General features: G+C 45.7%; 1 protein-coding gene across 2 annotated transcripts; it reads right to left on the bottom strand.

Moving 5' to 3' along the window:
• Positions 1-288: 288 nt before the first annotated feature.
• LOC124669844 (chitin-inducible gibberellin-responsive protein 1) lies at positions 289-4,783 on the bottom strand. 2 transcript variants are annotated; one of them, XM_047206385.1, is made up of 2 exons: positions 4,639-4,783; positions 289-2,268 (listed from the first exon to the last, which is right to left on the bottom strand). In XM_047206385.1, the coding sequence occupies exon 2, from the start codon at positions 1,997-1,999 to the stop codon at positions 620-622; it is 1,380 nt and encodes a 459-aa protein (XP_047062341.1). In that variant the 5' UTR covers positions 2,000-2,268; positions 4,639-4,783; the 3' UTR covers positions 289-619. The 2 variants fall into 2 exon arrangements, with proteins under 2 accessions (XP_047062341.1, XP_047062340.1); XM_047206384.1 differs by having other exon boundaries at positions 289-2,366; positions 4,639-4,777.
• Between the last annotated feature and the right edge of the window lie 13,067 nt (positions 4,784-17,850).

Here is a 17,850-nt window from a genome sequence, read left to right as displayed (position 1 = left end):
TGTTCGCTTGCGAATTTTGGTGCTACTCACGCCGTGCCGCTTCCACCCGGAATATAGTAAGCCCAGAAAACATTGTCGTCGAGCGTTTGGGACAACTGATTCGTGTCGCCTGCATGATGCAAGACAGCCGCAATAGATTTGCTCTTCATATCCTCCTAGTCACTAGAGTAGAATGCACAACACCTTCGGAAATTGAACAGTTTGATCCAGAGTCCCAACACATTTTTTCCTGCACCAAGTCTGATATTGCAGGAAATTGATCATGAAATGGTAACGATGCAGGACAAAGAAAATCAACTTCCCCAAGGAATACTCTACATTCTCACAGCATGCTCCACGAATGAAAACTTTTTGCTGACCAACACGAGCATGCCTAGAAAATTACATCCAACATATCATGGACTGAGAGAATGGTGAATACATGGAAGAGCAAAAAACTGTAATTATCGTACAACCCCTACAATCTAATGTCAATGTTTAATTCCTGGTCTACATTTACGCAAAACACGGAAGGTACATCATCATGTACATGTACATCGAAGGGAGTTTGAAAAGCAGACCAGGGACTTCGGTGTATAACCTCTGTTTTTCTTTTCTTCTTCCAGTGAACATACATTTGTCAGTGCCATGCAGAGGCAGATATCAACTTCCTGTTCTTCCAGCCCAGGAGCATCGCCCCATCCTTCTCGTCCAGCGTGTAATTGTCCGAGTAGCACGCTAGAAGCTTCTTTATCACAGAGTTCACGTAAGAACTCAGTGGGTAAGGCTTGAAGCCAGCCATGCTCAGCCTTAATTTCCACTTGCCAAGGAGCTCGTGCCTCTCCACTCTGTCCTTCCCCTCACAGGCGATGATGTTCACAATATCCTTGGCCAGGCAGTGCTGCTCCACACTTATCCTCTCTTTGTTGTCTCGAGGCAAGTTGGCATCGATAGACTCGAACATGGCAGAGTAGTAATCCATGGTCTCCACAAACCTCGTCAAGAAAGGTGTCGTGTTTGTGTGCGATTCCTGCTCCACCAACGTAGTCACCTTCGGGGACAGCCCTTTCACCATCCGGAGCAACCCATCCCGGGGATTGTTGACGTCCACGCTCTCATCTGGGGTGTGATGAAGCTGGAGGGTGAAGTTGACAGCAAGTGCTTCACCTGGTCTAATCTCAAGCATCTCTTTTGTGACTTCAGTAGCATAGACAGGTAGAGGTGTAAACTCCAGAGGTATTTTGAATTCTTTAGACATGCTTTTCAGCATGTTCCCAACAATATCCAGACCTTCACCTCGGGCATACTCTGAAACCGGGTCATCTATTCCGGTGATCCGCACATGAGGTGGACCCCCAGGCCTGGCAGCTAGTGCTTGTATCAGTGTGATCCATTGAGTCCCCTGAGCAATCTGAAAATCGATTATGTGGATCTTGTCCTCACTTCTCAATGCTTCCGCAATCGCCCCATTAGCAGCCATGTACCCAAACTTGAAGTAAGGACAGATATTGTATAAAATCTTCATGTAGGAGAGAAGCTCCGTGCTCTCCGGCTCCCGGCATTTCAGAGCACGGTAGATGTTTGTACCAGAGTTTCCATGTCTAGCAACCAAACCCTCGAGTAGGTAAGCACCTAGACGCTGGATTGGTTCCCCGTTAATTGAAACAAGCCCACGAGCATCCTGAACAAGCTTTTGGAACTCTTCTGTCCTGTCCTCACTTAATGCCTCCGCACACCTGGTTAATAGATGCTTCACAATGAGTTGTGGATCCTCCCTTAGCTCCCTTTGCCGTTTCTCTGGACGAATTTCATAGCTTGCCGCGGGGTATCCACCAGATGCAAATTGTGGCCGAACAGTTCCTGTCAAAGGCTGTCGTGACTCATGGCTCCATGTCCTCGACCGCTGCCTCATGAGCTGAGTAGGCTTGGTTTCCTCAAAATCATGCTTTGTGCTCGTTGTTGCATCATCAGCATCAGGTGCCATCAGAACGGTCTCAATATCACGTAAAGTCTGTTGCATATTATGTCTTGATGTTGCATACAACTGATCAGGTTTCACTTGGATGTTCTCACGGAGATGGCTACCTGCCTTTATGTACGAGCTGTCTGCTTCAAGCGGGGAGATTGGTTGGGCTGAAATAGTTTCAGAAGAGCTCTGGTTATCTGGGGTGTTGCTAAGAGTAGACAAATTGTCACACTCAAGCTGGGTAGAAAGAGGGGTGTATGGGGAGTTGCTGAACTCTAACTTCAGTGGAGTAGTTGGCCAGGAAGAGTTTGCTAAGTTGTTCTCTGTAGGAATTCGGTACAAGACGTTAGCACCAGTCAATCTGTACTTAAATAACTGGTGCAAATCCATAATAAATGAACGTTGATTAGTTGTTCATGACCTGTACATAACAAAAGAAAGGAAACTATGAAATGTTTATTCCATGGTAGATGACAAGACAAACAATCAGACTAGAACATTTTACTTTATCAGTGCAGCTCTAAGCATATATATCAGAGTAAATAAGGAAAACACACAGGCATCAGTTGAATGTTGCAAAATCCAGTAGTACAAAATAAAAATGTATTTATATCCCAAGGACTTTCATGCTAGGCAGATTCAAGAGCAGAGACAAAGTACAGATATGTCTGACATCATAATCAGTAAGACTAATATAATACTCCACAGTTCACATATATGCATTCATATAGGTGGATCCGATATATAAACTGAACATTATGTGCCAGTTCGTCATGATGATAAAGTTATTTAATAGTGAACTATGAACATAAAGTAATAACAGGGCTAGTAAATGATGCATCAAGATATATATTTGGGTGGAATTACTAAATAAAATATTTTTTCTGTCCACCGTAAGGTGAAAGATTAAGTAGCAAAATGATACTAAAATTAAGCTGGAGTCCCTTAATACCAGAACAATTTTTCCATTAAAAGTGTAAGGTAAATTCTCAACATCAGCATCAATGATCTCTCAGGCTCTCACAGATCAATGAATAAATATATACAAGAGCATAATATGTTTGCCCTTCCTCTATGCACATAATACCAATTTAACAAGGAGCTTTCTCGAATTCTGCATAAACCAAACTATTCCCTCTCAAATGTCCCCATCATCTCCCTAGTTGCTACAAATCTAAATGGATCTATCCTTCCTCAAGCTTTAAGGACAGCCACAGAAGTCACGCTCGAGCAAGTCAAGCAAAGAAAGACTCATCAATCATGGGTCTGTCAAAGAATGCTGTCAATAAATTCCAGCCTGTGCCATCATCTAGAAAGAGAGAGCAAAGGACAGGACAAGAGTGGCCCTTCTAGGCCCCAGTCTAGATGGCAATGATCTCATCTAATCATGATCATAGGCTTCCAATGGTACCCAAAGACAAGCCATGGAGGAAGGAAGGTGCTCCAGTATGACTAACAAACAACAGGACAAGATCACAGATCTTACCCATCCCTTCAGCACGTCCACTGACCGACCTAACAATTAGGCAACCTCGAATGTTTTCTAGTTGGTTTAAGAGAACAGTGCCACTGGATGGGCATTGATCCTTCAGTGGATGCAGGAGTGCAGGACTAAGACCAATGTTAAGCAGGCCCTAAGATTCTCTAGTTGGTTGAAGACGCTTGACCAACCTCGTTGGTTTGACTACTGGTCCTGTCTGCTGAATTTCCTGTAAATCCCTAAGAAGGAGCCCCACCCACTAGCAGAAGAGGTTTGACCACTCAGACCGTGTGGAATCAACATCACCTCCATCACTCGAACAAGAAGCCAATTTGTGTAGCATGTGCAGTAAGCTAAGGTGTGAAACTCGTGTGATCCTGGACGCTGGTTGAACATTCTAAAATCATATTAAGGCGGTGGCACACTCTCAAGCAATAACCTCGATTCATCTATTTGGGGAGTCCTCCTCGTAGTTGTCGTCGGGACTCAGGAAAGGTAAGTCAATTGTCTAATCAAGCGAAACATAAGATATTTCTCCGAGGTATGTCCCAATCAAGGAGGCAGATGGATCCTGTGGTTCCTCCCCTCCCAGGGAAAAACAGTTTTGACTCTGTGGAGGCAGCTACTGCATCAATCTACTGTATGCGTGCATCCATGTTTCCGTGGAAACTAGATGGAGCGGACGGTACCATTTCTAACAAGAGAATCGCTAAATTTGGCCACGGAATTAGCTCAATCTGTAGTGTCCGGGTCACAAGTCGAGCTAAGCAACATCGAGGAATACATCTCGCGCGGATTAAATACCCAAGAGACGAACCGAGTAAGCCATATCCAGCTTCGGGGCACTGGCGCAGTATACAATTAGCAACAAAATACACCAGCGCTCTTCAAAGCCACAGGATAGCTCCTTAATCCCCAAAATGGAGGTCGTCTCTCGAAGCCAAGAGCAAAATGCTCTCGGCTGAGAGACCGGGGAGATCGAATTGGCTCGGACCAACACGAATCCCCAACAAATTCGTCAGCTAGAGATCACTCACCCGACCAAAACCGCCCAAACACCAACCGGAGCGCGCTCAGGTTCCCTCCCGAACTAGCGAATCAGCATCAAAATAACCAAGCAAAAATACCCCAAAAAGGCACACAACAATTCCACGAATTCCAGGAGCATAGCAGGCAGAGAATCCAAGGAGATACCGAGGAGTAGAGCTCTCACCTCCTCCGATCCGCACAAGCAGCGCGACGCCTCCCGATGATCCAACTCCGCCACCAGCAATCCCTCTCCCTCTCTCTCTCCTGCTTCTCGTGTCCCAATCCCTTCTCTCTTGCGGACGCCCCGCCCTCTTTTCGTGTGCGCGATAATTAAGTATCTCAGAGAAAAATAAAACAAACCCCAAACGCGCCACGGGCACGGGTTATATACCGTCGCCACCAGCCAACGGCGACCGCCTGACGCCGTCACGGCGGTCAGCGCTCCCGCGTCCTGACGCCGTCGCCCTCGCACCCCTCACGCCGTCACCGAACCAAACCTCTCCACCGTCAGATCATGATCCGACGGCCAGCCAGCTCGACGCGTCATCACGTGCGGCGCGCGAGGAGGTGCCACGGCACGCGTGACGCAGGGGGCACGGACACGCGTTTGACCTGACGCGGAGGGAGGTTTGAACGGCTTCCCAGCCGTGCGATCGTGATCGTGCGGCTGTGCGGGACTCGCGGTTTTGCGATGGATGAGCACGTCCGACGGGTGGGGGATAAGATGGTGACGTGGGTCCCGTGCGTTCGCGTGGGGCCCGCCACGAGGAAGACGACGGAGCAGGGGCCAGGGGGAGTGAGGTGAGGTGATGCGCTGCTAGCTTTTGCCTCGGTGGTTTCCATTTTCGATGGGGGAATGCGAATGCGATGCCTCTTTTTCCTCCGTTAGCAAATTGTGATTGGCCTAAAGCTTAACTTTCACTTTGTTTTATGTTCGAATTTCAACGTAATATTTTATCTTATTGTTCGGTAAAAGGTATCGAGATAGGGATAAGGATCGTGTACCAGTAACACAAGGTTTCATTCGACGAACCATATATTCCTTCTGTCCTAAATTAATTAACTCGATTTTTTGTCTAGATACATGTATATCTTAAAGTTGTAGTAGTGTCTAGATATATATGTATCTATTCCAAAAACAAAATCTAAATCAAACTGAGTCAGTTAGTTTGAGAAGGAGAAGTATTTCAGATAAAATTGTACAAATTGACCTAGTGATCAGTGTCATAGGTGGGTATCGCATAGTACATATATTAGAGAAACATTCACCATGTTTCAGAATAAGTGCCGTGACTTATTGTGATATGGTGTATCTCTACGTTAAAAGAATAAGTTGGAATACTTATTCTGAATTAGATGTAGTACTTAGTTGCCAAACGAAAACTTGTAGAAATAAGAGTATCTTGTAGTGGTATGTCACTATGCCGTCAGCAGCGAGACGTCTGTTGTGACTTCATCAACCTCAAAAACTATCAGATTAGTCGATCTCTCATAGATGCTTATAGAAGAAGAGGTAGAACCAAGGTTTTTTTTCTCGGTTACAGTTTTTGACCGGTGTACCCCGGAAAATCTAGTTACCGCAAAATCTCAGATTTATTTCGTCCGAGTTTATTCAAACAAAATTTAAATTAATTTTTTTTCCCACTAAACAAATAAATTTCTACGTTGATCTTGCATAGATTTTTGATTCTCGCAGTGGTACGAGCGCTCAAATCATCCGCGTATAACCACTAGGAAACACAAAGAGTTATGACAGAAGTCGCATACTATGGTCAGATGGAGGGATACTTGCGCGATGCCGGCTTTCATACGTATCTGCCACGCCTGTTGGTTGGTGGCCGCAGCAGTCTTGTCCTTCAGGTTCTTGCGCCGGCCGCGACGCTTTGCGGCCTCGACGCATTTCTCCTCCTTGGAGAGCACCTTCTTTGCCGCCTTCGGCTTTGCCTCCCGACCGCCGATGGCGGCCCGCTTTGCTTCCGCCGGAGCTGCAGCCTCCATTGTGGCTATGGTCGTGGCTACGGGGGAGTGTGGGGCGGCAGCGGGTGCAAGGGTTTGCTCGGCATCCATGGTGGTGGCTGCGGCGGCGAGGACGTTCATCGCTTCTGGACTGCTCGCGCCGGTCTAGTTTGATATTTCGCGCGGGAATGGCCACTGGCGGGAATAATATCGGCCTCCCTGCCACTGACGGGTGGGTCCTACGTCTTTTTCGGCGGACACTCGGCGTGACCGCGGAGCGTCCGCGGAGACGAAACCTGGTGCATATTTGGCCAGGTTTGCGTCGCCACGGATGGCCCGGTCACTTGGCGTCGCCCCGCTAGAGCAGGACCCAGACGCATTTCCGGTCACGGCGACGCAAACGGTCGCTCAGCTGGAGATGCCCTAAGTGCCCTGACCTTATTGTGATGTGTGTGTATCTCTACGGAAATGTGTTTAGATACGTTCCCATGTAGATAAAGTTGGAATACTTTTCTGAATTAGATGTAGTACTTAGTTGCCAAACAAAAACTGTAGAAATAAGAGTATCTTTTAGTGGTATGTCATTTTACCGTCAGCAGTGAGACGTCTGTTGTGACTTCATCAACCTCAAAAACTATCTGATTAGTCGATCTCTCATAGATGCTTATAGAAGAAGAGGTAGAACCAAGGTTTTTTTTCTCGGTTACAGTTTTTGACCGGCGTACCCCAGAAAATCCGGTTACTGCGAAATCTCGGATTTCTTTGGTACTAAATAAATAAATTTTACCTACGTTGATCTTGCATAGATTTTTGATTCTCGCAGTAGTACGAGCGCTCAAATCATCCGAGTATAATTCACCACTAGATAACACAAAGAGTTATGACAGAAGTCGCATACCTTGCCTATTTGAGCACAAATCGGAACTTAAATTCAAACTATCCGAATTTTTTTGAACGGTATGAATAGTTCTCGAGGGTAACGGAATTTACGGTTTCCGCGAAATTTCGGAATTCTGGCTGAGAAAAAAAAACCTGGGTAGAACATATGCGCATGCACATATTTATAGGGTGAACTATACATGCATATTGTGTGTGTTCATGAGCGTCTATCGTTATACTGTAGTTAAAAAGATTACAAAAAGGAATAGCAGAGCTGTGTCCCAGACTGCCCAGGTATGAACAAAGCAATATCGCATGCTTCTAGAAGAAATACTAGGCACGAGGCAAATTTTGCTGCAGCGTACGCGCGTCCTTAATCTTTAAGGAACAACCGCGAATGGGCTGCATCCAATGAACTCCCATGGGGCCAGTCGGCTTGGAGCCTAGTGGGCTTATTTTACAGGATGAGCAGGCTAATGACGTTTCCCCTGATGCGGATTCGACGCACGACAACGAACCGTAGGTGCTCCGTGCAACCTTTGTTATCTTCTTCCTTGCGGTGGCTTCAGAAAGACTCGAATTATAATTAACTGGGGGTTCAGAAAAGAATCGAATCAAACGAGAGAACGCTGAGAAAGAGAAAGGAAAAAAGGGTGCACTTTGGCTTTGTGAAGTGGTGTCACACCAAGGCTAAACTATTTCGCCACCGTAATCCTCTTGTCGTGTAGTTGGAGGGTCCATCGTCGATTACAGTACAAGCAACTAGGAATACAGTATGGTTGTTACAAACATAGTGCGTTTCTGACCTTGAAGAACAGATTAGTCGATTCTGGCATAGGAACATTTCAAAGTTTGATCTAATTTGTGATTGCTTAGTTGTGTTGTGTCGAACTTAATTTAAAATAATACAGCGTAAAAAACTAAAGTTAATTGGAGAAAACAATAAGTAATACGAAATTATGTGTCAAATAGGATTAATGGCAATACTAAGGTGTTAAATAGTAGATTTTGCCCCACAAGCGAAGGCCTCCAAGGCTCCGGAGAGGTTGATCTCGGCAGCGGGTAGCACTTCGAACCTATGTTTACATGTTTAGTTGGACGTTGGCAGGTAATGGTGGATCGACATGTTTTGATCTAGTAGGTTGATGCACTAGGGTCTACTCCCTCCATCCACAAATAAGTGTACATTTAGATTTTTGGATAAGTCAAACTTTAACAATTTTGACCATTTTTTTACCAAAAAGTAGCAACATGTGTGACATCAAATTACTATATTATGAGACTGTATTTTGAGATGAATCTAGTGATGGTAGTTTAGTGTCATAAATGTTGTTACTTTTCTCTAAAAAGTTGGTCAAAGTTAATAAAGTTTGACTTATCTAAAAACCCAAATGTACACTTATTTGTGGACGGAGGGAGTAGGGTGGAAAAGCGTGATGGGAGCTTAGGTGAAAACTTTGTCTCGCCTTTTGGCCAGGACTAACGACAACGTTGATGAATGTTGGAGCTCGCCCTCCTCGTGGTCAAAGCTCGGGGGAAGGGAAAAATCCGTGTTCCCTCTTAGGGTGCTGACCTTCTTGGAAGTATTGTCTCGATTGTCGGGGCCGGTGGAAGATTGCCATGCCAGGGTGGTTTTCCTTGGTCCATTTGACATGACAATCTATTTGTAACGATGCCGGTGGCAAGTTGAGCGGTGGCCTATCGTGTGGGTTTACTAGCTCGCTCTTTTGGCGTGTTTGATGTGTCTTATTGTGTCTCGTGGTACACCATGAGGTCCAGATGGCGATGCTGACACATGTAGCGCGGTTGTTTTGAAAGGATTTGAAGGCGCAAGCCTTGCATATACTTCTCCTATGAATCTTCTTGCCGAAGTCAAATTTGCTTGTCTTTAGCGCCATGGTAGATTGTTAGGCATGAACCGATATGTGCTTCGTGTAGCCATCGTGAGGATCGTTCCGTTCATGGCCGTCTATGTGGCATAGTAGGAGCAATCGAGTAGGTAGATGAGATGATGCGGTGGCGATGATGATGATCTCGTTGACAACCTCGGAGGATGTCATCTTCTCAACGGCACATGTAGATCTTGTGTCTGTGTCCAGCTTGACCATATACCGTGTTGGCGGTTGTCATGTTCCACGATGGTCGGCATTATCTACTCCCTCTGTCCCATCCATAGATTGTAAATTAAACCATTATAATACAAGATATATCTTACAAAATATATATCATGAGAAAGATCAGATGTTCTACTTTGTAATGAAATTATTTTTGTTATGTAAATTTAATATTATGTTATCGAAATTGATAATCTAGAAATACACGCAACCTCTATAAACGGGGACGGATGAGTAATCATTTATCAAGCCCTTGGCCTCCTTTTCGGAAAAAGTAGCTAGGGAGTATAATCTACATTTAAACCTCCAGTCGATCTGAATTGATTGTAGGGTGTGCTCTCTGATCTTTAAATTGAGTTTTTTTTCTTTTTCTGTTATGTACTTAGACATGGGTCTAGGTTCCACCTTTCCACGTGCAATAAGCCACAAATTAAGATGAAGTTGATAGAATAAAAAAGCATAACCATGGAGCCTGCAGCAATAATAGAACTAGTAGGAAACTCCCAGCCTGCGAAACGTTGAGATTATCTTATTTCTAATTATTAAAAAGGGAGAAAATTGCATCTATCATCATGTGTGTAGCCATATGTGTCACTGTGCCGAATGATCGATGGGCACATGCCCGCATCATGATTGGTGATCCGGCTGGGTGCACGTACTCATGCCGCCGGAGAAAATGAGACCGGCGTGGGCGGGAGAGAGGGTTTCGGCTCCACGATCGATTACGTTCTTCCGTGATGATGCTGCTTATCATGTGTTTGCTGCATGCCCATATCTGAATATCAGGCAGGCCGCCTGATGCGACAGAGATTGATGGATCTGAATCCGCGGTAGAGCCGGCGGGATGATTCGTGATTCGGCGTCGTTTTCCCCGCGAAAACGACAGCGCACCGCATTCGACACCGGGGATGGATCGATATCGATCGACCGATCTTCGCAAAATGTACGTGATGGGCAGACTCGCCTTGATGACGCGCGAGCGAGCGTGTGTGCGTACGCACGTACGCACGTACGTCTCAGCTGAGGAGATGAGTGCGAGATGTAGCTTAGCTGTGGCCGGCCGGCTGAGCGCGCACGTGCACATAAGGCAGATGTGAATTCGTGTCAGTGTGAACGTACGTACGTGCCGACGGCGAGCGCCGAGCGCCGGCTAGCGACCCACCACGTACCGCCTCGACCTCGATCGTGTATCGCTTCTCTGGTCTTGGTCCGATCAACTCCTGTCAACACTGCGTTTGAAGTTTGAAGGCTGGGCTGGACGGAGCATGCTGCACGTGCTACATACAGTTAATGGCGCGCGCACGTACCACTACCATTCTAGTCTAGTAATAATACTCCGCACGTGTCGCCGTAGAGACGATCGTCGGAGCAGTGCACGTACCGTGCGGACTTGGTCTACTCCTTTGCGCCATTCAAGAGGAGGATCCTCGCCCTCGGGCAATTAATTTGGCACGAGTTACTAGATGGTGCGTGCGTGCGGTTCGTGCTTGGAGTCCATCGGATCCTTCCTTCCTCGCAGATGCGCCGTGTCAAGGTACGGGGAGACCGGATCGGGGTTGGACAAAACGGACAAGCGTTTTTTACGAGGAGATGTACGTGCAAGGTTAGACCGATCGAGATATGCTCTGCCCGTCGATCGTGGGTCGGTGCATGCGCACGTGCGCACCCGCACCATGTGTGTTCGATAAGACGGTAAAAGCCACTCTGCTGTTTTTCCCCTTTTGTTTTTCAGGACAACACCGCTGTGTTTTTTTTTTCCTTTCGATTTGATGATTAACTCCGCTGTTTACGAGAAGGGGGTTTGATCGACCGAAACGCACGAACGGAGCGTGCAGCCCACCTACGCGGCCGGCCGTGGAGTCCAATCCAAATGGAATATGGCCTGGGAACTCCTGGCTAATAATCCGCTACTACGGGCCACACTTATTGGGCTCTGCTAAGTTTTCTTCTTTCATGTCAGCAGGTCTTTGCTGGGCTCACCTAAGATTAACCGGCATTTTTATGCAAACCACTAAAAAGGCCTATTTCTGCAAAGGCCCGTCCCACCCCGCTCTAGCACCGCGCAACGGCAAACCCTATACACCGACCAAGTCGGCGCGTACCGCGCGCCGCACACCCCGCGCGCGGTACGGGCCGGCCCAGTTAGGTGCGGGCTGCCTTTTTTTCGATTTTTCTTTTCTTTTTTGTTTCTTATTTTCTGTTTCTTTTTTTCCTGTTTTCTTTTTTCTGTTTTCTGTTTTCGTTTTTCTTTCGTTTTTTCTGTTTCCTTTTTTTTACTTTTATTTTTCAGATTCGAAAAATAGAAATATTTTATAAAATTAAATTAAAAAGATGTTCAAATATAAAAAACCGTTCAAAATTTGAAAACCGTTTAAATTTAAAAATCGTTCAAACATGAAAAATGTTCAAATTTAAAAATTGTTCAAACTTGAAAATTGTTCAAACATGAAAAATGTTCAAATTAAAAAAACCGTTCAAATTAAAAAACCGTTCAAACGTGAAAAATGTTCAAAATTTGAAAAATATAATTTTTTGAAAAATATTCAAAATATAAAATCGTTCAAATTTTAAAACTGTTGAATTTAAAAAATTTCATATTTTGAAAAAAATCTTGAAAAATAATTTCATAAAAAATGTTAGATTTTGAAAAAGAAAAATATTAATAACAAAAAAAAACAGAAGAAAGAGAAGAAGAAAAAAAGAAAAAAAAACGTACCTGAGCTAATGGGCCACGACCCAAACTACCCGACCTGGTCGCTGGGGGTGTGCGGCACCCCGCACGCGCCAACCAGGTCGGCGTATAGCAGTTCCCCCGCGCAACCCCACGACCGGCGTAGTTTAGTGGGCCCCGGCCCCATCCCACCAGGTAAGTTCCTTTTATCTTTTTCTTCCTCCTTTTCTGTTTTTTATTTTCTGTTTACTTTTTCGTTTTCTAAATTCTGCCCCATAAAACCCCTTTTTTTTTGAAAAAATATTTTAGAAAATTTGAACAGTTTTTGAATTCGAATAGTTCCAATTTTTTAAAAAATAACTGAATTGTTTCAAAATTTGAACAAGTTTTTAAATATGAATATCTTAAAATTTGAACTTTTTTAAAAAGTTCAATTTGAAAACTTTCCAAATCTAACCATATTTTAAAATACGAACAATTTAATTTTTTTAAAATAAACTAAACAATCTATGAAAAGTGAAAACTGATCATTTTCCGAAAATAAACGTCTTTTAACTGGACATTTTCCAAAACCGACAAAAAACGAGACATGACAAGTAAATCCAGAAAAGAACCAATAAAACATATAGAAAATCGTCTAATTTAGGCGAGAAATAAAAAAACACGATCTATGGGTCGGCCCATAATAATGTTGGGATGTGCGGCACCAAATCAGTGCCGACCTGGTCGGTGTATAGGGATTGCCCCCCGCTCTTCTCGTATAGAAGAAGACACATTTGGTTTCGTGGGAAGTCATGTGCAAGCAAGTATGGAGGATTCTTCATACCCAGACACGCATCCTAAAAAGGCACTATACTTCCCAAGCATAGATATATTGCAGCACCTCTAGGTGGACATCCTTGCCAGATTTGGTGTGCTCTAGTCAAGGGAAGGGATGCTATGAGACACGGTTGATCAAAGGACTTGGTACGGGGGAGGATACAAATGTATGGTCTTTGCAAGAAGAAGAAAAGGAAGTAGGTGAAGCTATGGAAAGTTCAGTTCCCTACCAAGGTACATCTGTTCCTATGACGATTAGCTCGACGGTCTCTTCCGAAGGTAGATGTACGACATCATAAAAATATGGATACATCGAGCATATATGTTCAATATGTGGTGTGGAAGACTCCTGGCGGCAGTTCCTCATCGAGTTCACAATGTCACACTGTGTATGGGCTCTGGCTAACGAGGAAAACACTCACCACATGTCCACGACTGCGGAGCTGACTGATACGTCCATTTTGTATCACTATTTTATATCATAAAATACTGTTATTCATTGATATATTTCATATTTAGAGATGATACTTATGTTATTTCACCTATTTTTCATGTTTCATGATTATTGGAGAATTACTCACCGGAGTCAGAATTCTGCTGGAAAAAACACCGTCAGGATACAATATTTCTGAAGATCAACAATTGACGGAAAATATACCGAAGCTCCTATTTTCCCAGATGACGGAGCCGCCCAAAGGGGAGGACGAGGAGGGCCGCCATGGGCCCTCCCCATAGGTCGGCGCGGCCACCAGGGCTGGCGCGCCGCCATGTGGGGAGGGGGCCCACGACCCCCCTCGGCCATCGCCCTTTCACGTACTTCATCTCCTAGAAACCCTAAGGTGCGGGAACATCGAGGATAGTCACAGCCGCCTCTGCGGGGCGGAAAACACCAGAGAGAAAAGAGCTCTCCGGCAGGCCGAAATCTGCCGGGGAAATTCCCTCCCGGAGGGGGAAATCGTCGCCATCGTCACCGTCATCGAGCTGGACTTCATTGGGATCATCATCATCATCATCTCCACCACCGACACCGTCATCTCCACCGCTACACCTCGTCTCCGCTGTAACATCTATTGTTGAATCTTCATTATTTCATAGGGGAAACTCTCCCGGTGTTGATTACTCATTGTTATTGATGCTATTGAGTGAAACCGTTGAATTAAGGTTTATGTTCAGATTGTTATCTATCATCATATCACCTCTGATCATGTTCCATATGATGTCTTGTGAGTAGTTCGTTTAGTTCTTGAGGACATGGGTGAAGTCTAAATGTTAGTAGTGAACTATGTTGAGTAATATTTAATGGTTTGATATTTAAGTTGTGGTGTTATTCTTCTAGTGGTGTCATGTGAACGTCGACTACATGATACTTCACCTTTATGGGCCTAGGGGAATACATCTTGTATTCGTTTGCTAATTGTGGGGTTGCCGGAGTGACAGCAACCTGAACCCCCGTTGGTATATCGATGCATGAGGGATAGCAGGATCTCAGAGTTTAAGGCTGTGGTTAGATTTATCTTAATTACTTTCTTGTATTTGCGGATGCTTGCAAGGGGTTTAATCACAAGTATGTATTAGTCCTAGGAAGGGCGGTGACATAGGCATCCCCAATGGGCCTGCCGAAGATAGTACCCGGGGTTTACTGAAGGCCCACTACCCGAAGAATAAGAAGATTCGGGAGCCCAAGATATTGTTAAGGAAAGCTAGAGTTGTAATAGGAATCATTATTTGTAATCTTGCGGGAGGAGTTAGAAACCTTCCCGGACTCTGTAACTTGTACAATACGAATCCCTCGGCTCCGCCTCCTATATAAGGGGGAGTCGAGGGACAAAGAAAGCATCGAATCATTATTTCTCAAACCCTAGTTTCATAATCGTCGAGTACTTTTCGGCTGAAACCTTCGAGATCTACTTTCCCTCTACTTCCAACTAAACCCTAGTCTACAACTTGTAGGCATTGATAAGTTAATACCTTGTCAATTGGCGCCGTCTGTGGGGATTAGAGGCGTCAAGGATCCGATCTCGATGGCACGTTCAAGATCGTCGACTTCATCAACCGCAAACAACGCAATGGATCGAGGTAAACAGATCGCAACTGGTCTTGTCGATTTTGTTCCTCACCCGCCCTCCCGTGTGGATGCATATGCATATCTGGAGGAGCCTATGGAGATGACGTTCGGAAGATTTCACTTTCGCGTCGAGAAAGAAGGATCGTATCGTGTCGAAATTCCGATTTCATCGGGATCGTCGGCGGTCGATTCCGATTTTTCAAGCTATACATCGTCAACCGAATCGGGAGAGGAAGAAACTTCGTCGTCACGCTTCATCAGCACCAGGGCAAGAGAAAAACTTGCCAAGATCTTCAGCGACATGTCGTTTGAGTCATCTGCGGACTCCTATATAAGCGATGGCTCAAGCAGTGTCGACAGCTACAACTTCATCGACAAATCTACCACAGTGGGCAAGGTCTTCGCCAATCTTAATGATGGTGTCACCAAACCCAACATAGATCTAAATACAAAGTATCATCAGATTTATGTCATCGGAGAGCCAAGCCGTGACCAGGAGGAGACATCTGAGGCTTTCGACGATTTGGGAAATCCATACGTCGATCCCTCTAATCTGCGACAAGGTCTAGGCAAGAATACATCGGACCCGAGCCTCGCGATAGAGTTCAACTCCCGCAGGCAGCATGGGATAGAGCCGCAAGAGCTATGGATGGCTCAGAACCAATGGCTACAACAGCCACGCCAGCAGAGTTGCAAGCATATCAATATAGGCTCGCACGAGCTGCAGGGGAATTGGAAAAACATACAGCTGCTTTAAATAGAAGAAAGGAGGCAGCCTCCGCTTCAAGCAGGCGAAGAGCGGAGTTAAGTCGACAATCTGGAACTTCGGGAGATAGCCACAGAGAAGCTCGGAACAGAGCAAGGTCAAGGTTGCAACATATACCCGAAGGAGAAAGAGAGCACCTGGTTCAAAACCTCGACATGTCTTTTATGTCGATAGACACAAGAGGAAATATTATCCCCAAGACACCAGAAGCTGGGTATATGGCGACACAAGCCTTTATCCTTGCGTCTAGGCCACCTCCAGGAGATCCAAGGGAGGCACTATACAACATGGCAGTGGCAGGAGCCGAAGCCATGGGAACGGCGTTTGCATCAACACCGCCAGAAGGAGGAGCAAGGCAAAATAGTCCACGACCTGCGGCAGCAGCAGCAGCAGCAACTGCCGAAGGAACAAGTGGAGCAAGAGACACGGCAAGCACAAGCAAGGGTAGACAGAGCACGACAAAGCGTAAGGGAACATCGGCACTCCCAGAATTAAACGACGAGGATATGTGCGGTTTGCCGTGCTTCACAAGGAGAGTTCGAAAACTCGAGTCCCTTCGGGATTCAAATTACCCGATAACTTCAAGAAATTTGACGGCCTCCAAGATCCAGCAGGATTGGCTAGTTGATTATCTCGAGACAAGAAAGCTCACAGGAGGAACCAGAGCAACGACTATGCAAAGCATCCAGGTGCATTTGAGTGGAGCTGCACGATCTTGGATAAAGAAACTTCCTCCGTGATCTATCGACAGCTGGGAAAGCTTTGAGGACGTGTTCGTCAAGAACTTCCGGTCCACATGCAAGAAACCTGCGTCATTGGAGGAGTTGAGAGCGTGCCGACAAAAGCCAGATGAGCCAATGAGAAAATATATCCAAAGGTGGAACATCATCAAAAACTCGGCAGAAAATATATCTGACGAGAGAGCAATAGATGCATTTGTCGCAGGGATTAGGCGTGGAGATTTTGTCGAGGATTTGGGAAGGACCAATCCAAAGACAGTGTCCGCACTAATGGAAATAGCAAACAGATGGGCAGATGGAGAAGATGTTGTCCACAACAAACGGCATAGGTCGCCAGAGGAAGACCGCGGTCGAAATTATCAACCAAGGCGACGATTTCCTCGGCAGTATTCGAGCTATGATGCTCCAGGACAAATCTCGGCTGGTTTCCGAGCAAGCGCAGGAGGAAACAACAGAGATGATTACCAGAGAAGTAATGAGCAACGAGGCGACAATAGAGATGAATCTCGAAACAATAGGCCAAATAGCGGGCCAAGGTTCCAGAGGCCTTTCGTGTCTCCCGAAGAAATGATGAACGGACCGTGTCAGATGCACTTTTTCCTCGACAGCAACGGAAAAAGACAGTCAGGACATCTGCAGAAGTATTGTCGCAATTTCCAGGCAATGCTAAGAGATGCAGGGCATGCTAATGCTCAGGCAGCGCAAAGAAATCCTCGAGAACCCAGAAGTGAGATTCACTTGCCACCTCCTCCCGCGATTACGGACGACAATCGACATCAGCTCAGAATAGCGGCGGCACCTGCACCACCGCCTTACGTTGATCCTAATTCTAACGGAGCGGTCTCGATGATCCAGAAGGGAAGGCCATCCAATAGAACTCGTAAAGTAATCTCGCGGCAGTGTTCATGGCAGAGAAAATGCCTCCACCAACAGTCGAGTACCTTAATTGGTCGGGGCAAGACATTGGCTTCACTATAGCGGATCATCCACAGCAAGTTCCTCGACCGCAGGGCAGTCAGCACTCATACTACCAGCGGTCATCGCAGGATTTGACGTATCTCGCGTGTTTATAGATGGCGGCAGCAGCTTAAACCTTATGTACGCAGATACATTAAGGAAGATGAACATATCCCTAGAAAACTTGAAGCCAACAGACACGAGATTCCACGGTATCACACCGAAGAAGCCAAGTTATCCGCTGGGGAAGATTAATCTCGACGTTCAGTTTGGGACCCGAGAAAATTATAGAATCGAGAAGTTGGAGTTTGAAGTCGTAGATTTCCCGTCACGCACTCACGCTCCGTTGGGACGATCGGCATATGCTAGATTTATGGCGGTACCACATTATACGTACTGTTGTGGAGGATGCCCGGACCTAAGGGACCA

The sequence above is a fragment of the Lolium rigidum genome, chromosome 7, assembly GCF_022539505.1.
Source record: "Lolium rigidum isolate FL_2022 chromosome 7, APGP_CSIRO_Lrig_0.1, whole genome shotgun sequence".
In the NCBI taxonomy this organism is placed as follows: domain Eukaryota; kingdom Viridiplantae; phylum Streptophyta; class Magnoliopsida; order Poales; family Poaceae; genus Lolium; species Lolium rigidum.
This window is presented reverse-complemented; position numbering and strand designations above follow the sequence as displayed.

Bases quoted from the DNA above. Each gene is read 5' to 3' on its own strand.
- LOC124669844 (XM_047206384.1), bottom strand. From the start codon at position 2,335: ATGGATTTGCACCAGTTATTTAAGTACAGATTGACTGGTGCTAACGTC.